The sequence below is a fragment of the Antrostomus carolinensis genome, unplaced genomic scaffold (genome assembly GCF_000700745.2).
Source record: "Antrostomus carolinensis isolate BGI_N321 unplaced genomic scaffold, ASM70074v2 scaffold42166, whole genome shotgun sequence".
NCBI classification, from domain to species: Eukaryota; Metazoa; Chordata; class Aves; order Caprimulgiformes; family Caprimulgidae; genus Antrostomus; species Antrostomus carolinensis.
In genome coordinates, this window is record NW_010323326.1 from 374 (window position 1) to 3,286 (window position 2,913).

The following is a 2,913-nucleotide window of genomic DNA, read 5'->3' on the forward strand; positions in this document are numbered from 1 at the left end:
GGAAGTGCCATTGGCTTTAGGATCTTTAATGAGGCTCTGCCTGAGCTTGTCCTGTGTCAGTTTATTCATGTGGGTGAATTGCTGTGTGATCCAAGAATGGAAATGATGTAAGCTCAGTTCAGATTCAGAATTGGGCCATGGCAAGAGCCTCCTTTTTTTGTCTTTAAATAACAAAAAAAAAACACAAAAAAAACCAACCAACCAAACAAACAAACACAAAAAAACCCCAACCCATGGAACTATTAATTCTCCTTGCCTGGAAACACTGCGGTCTTAATTGATCTTCTTCTCTCCCAGGGAAGCTGGTGGGCAGATTCTATGATGAAAATGGGTCACCGACAGAGGCCTTAAGGCAGGCTGAGGCTGCAATTGAGGAAGCTCTGAAGTTCCAAGCAGAAAACGAGCAGAGGAAGCAGCAGTTTCCACCCTGCAACTCTGAATGGAGCTCTGCTGGGGGCGGCCGATTCTGGTGCTCCAGAGAGAGGTAAACTCAGCCTTCCTGCCATCATGCTTGGACTGTTTGGAGCAGAACATTTTGCCCTTTTTTTTTGGACCCCCTGTGCTTTGTCATTGCCTCTCCTAGCAGGAGTGGCATAGGAAGATGTTCTGGCTCCTGCAGCCACTGCAGTCCATAGTCTGTAGCTGAGGCCTGATGATTTCTCCACAGAAGGGTGTAGGTTGGTCCTAATGTGCTGAGTGCTGGCACAGCTGGAATACACCAGGCACGGTCCCTTCCCCTTTGCACAGAGGTGTAGGTTGGGCTAGTGAACGTTCTCTAGTGTCAGGTAGCAGAAGGGAGCTCTGCTTACTGACATGGCGAGTGGTAAAAGGAAAATAAAGTTTCATCCTGGTCACTGATGCTTTTAGGAATTTTATTTCAAAGGCAAAAACTCTTCTGTCCCACTGGAATCTAAATCAGGTTTCAGCAGTTGCCGCACGTGATCTTCCTGTTCTCAGGAAAAGGGGACAGAAATCCCAGTAGAACCATCCATGGCATTCGAGCAGGTTTTCTCCCCTATCAAGGATGCAAAGGATTAGCTCATGTTTTCCGAACAGTTTCACAGCCTGTCTCACAGGCTGCTGCCGCAACAGTTTTCACTTAAAACCACATCAAAATGAGGCAGAGCTTTTAACAGTCATTTCCTACTTGGCCTATTTAGTTGTGTTCCTCTCTCAGTTTAGGGACTGTTTTGTTGTAAGATGACATTGCACAATGCTTAGGCTTCATTTCAGTACACCAGTAGCACCGCGTACTTTGGGGGATCCGCTTCTATGCGCAGGTGAGCTGGGGTGCAGCCTTGGGACTGGGTGCTGGGTGGCAGTCTCTTGTGTAATGAGTTTACAGGCTTAAAAGATGCAGTAGTTCAGGGAACAGGCAGGATTTGGCCCATAAAGAGACACTGTGAAGTAGCTGCGGAACTTGAGACTTTTTTTTTTTGTTTTTTTTTTTCCTTTTGCCCTATTTCTCACAATCCCTGTGTTCAGTCACGGCGCAGAGGAAGGCGTGTGGTTATCTGTGAGCAATTAGCTACCCCAAGAAAAGGCATTTTGCCATTAGACATGCTGTGCTACATAAGGCTATGATTCCTTTTCCAGCCATAGAAATGTGGGAAGCAGAAGTTGGTTGCTCCCAGAAGGGTGAGCATGTAGCAGCACCAATAAAACCAGGTTCAGGCCACAGTTTTCTGAATCACAGCCCATAAAAAGGTATCAGAAAGCTGTGGGATGTTGGGAGCAAAGTCTACCTCAGTGAGTGTATTGTTAGTTCTACCTCTCCCAGATTGTCTTGGTTTTTTATCTAATGATCCTGTTTGCTGGAAGCATTTTCATGGGTTTGAATTGTAACTTATTTTAATTTTCCATTCTTAGTGGAGGAGTGAACAGAGACTGGACTGGAGTGCCCCGGAAGCTGTACCAGCCTGGTTCAAGGGGGAGTCACTGCGTGTGCGTGAGGACTGCTGGTCCCCCGTGGGGCCAGCCCGACTCCAGCGAGCACAGCAACAGGGGTGACCTGGATAACCCTCACCTAGAGGAGTACAATGGCTGCCACCCACTAGCTGAGCAGTGTGTCCTAACAGTGTGACTCCAAGCGCTGGATCCCAGGCAGGTGTCGAGTCCTGCAGCGAAACGTTGCACTTTGGGTGGGTAGTTGCAGCTCCAGCTCTGTTCCCTCCTGTCTGTGCAAAGGGAGCAATAACAATTTTATGTTATTTGTGATGCTTTTTTAACACATGGCGATGGAGTTGAGAGAAGGAGGAAACACTTTGGCCAAGTTAGTGGCTAAAAAAAATCAGCAACAGGGTACTTTTTTAGTGCTTTATTCCTGGGGTATTTTTACATCTAGCAACAAATTGTAAAATACACAGCCTGAATTATATTTAAAAACTGAATTCTTATGCAGTCAGGAAAGATGCTTGTGTGCACAGTGGTGGGTGCCATGCCTTGTTTTGAGGCAGTGAGCACAAGAACTGCTGCAGCATCACTGCCCTCTGTTTGAGCACAGTCCTCCAGTCCCTTGAACTCTGCCTACTGTGTTGCAGTGCTAATGCTCCTTCCCAGCCACCTGCTTTACTCCAGAGCTTAAAGGTAGCAGGGAGAAGCCTGAATTTCTCCTACAGTTAAGGTTTGTAATATCTAGGAACTTGTGCAGTTTAGTTATACACAAACTTTATCAAATTCTTGGAGTACAGAAGGCAAAGGTCAGAGCTGTATTTCCTCATTTAGTGTTTGTATTAGATAGTGTGCAAAGAAGCTATTGGAAGCCACCTACAATTTCCTTTGTTTTATATTAACCTCACCACCCTGGTTCTCTGATTCACTACTTTCCTACTACTCAGATCAGAAATTGGTAGTTTTAAATAGGCAGTAACAAAAGCTGGGTGGCAACACAACCATCCTGCTGTCATCTGCCTC

The 2,913-nt window shown here is 46.1% G+C and overlaps 1 protein-coding gene across 1 annotated transcript; it reads left to right on the top strand.

Annotated features, from left to right (window-relative positions):
• Positions 1-296: 296 nt before the first annotated feature.
• Positions 297-2,083, top strand: CYB5D2 (cytochrome b5 domain containing 2; the record flags this gene model as incomplete). Its single annotated transcript, XM_010170546.1, has 2 exons — positions 297-484; positions 1,870-2,083. Coding segments are annotated over 2 exons (402 nt in total), but the record flags the coding sequence as incomplete, so codon positions are not given.
• Between the last annotated feature and the right edge of the window lie 830 nt (positions 2,084-2,913).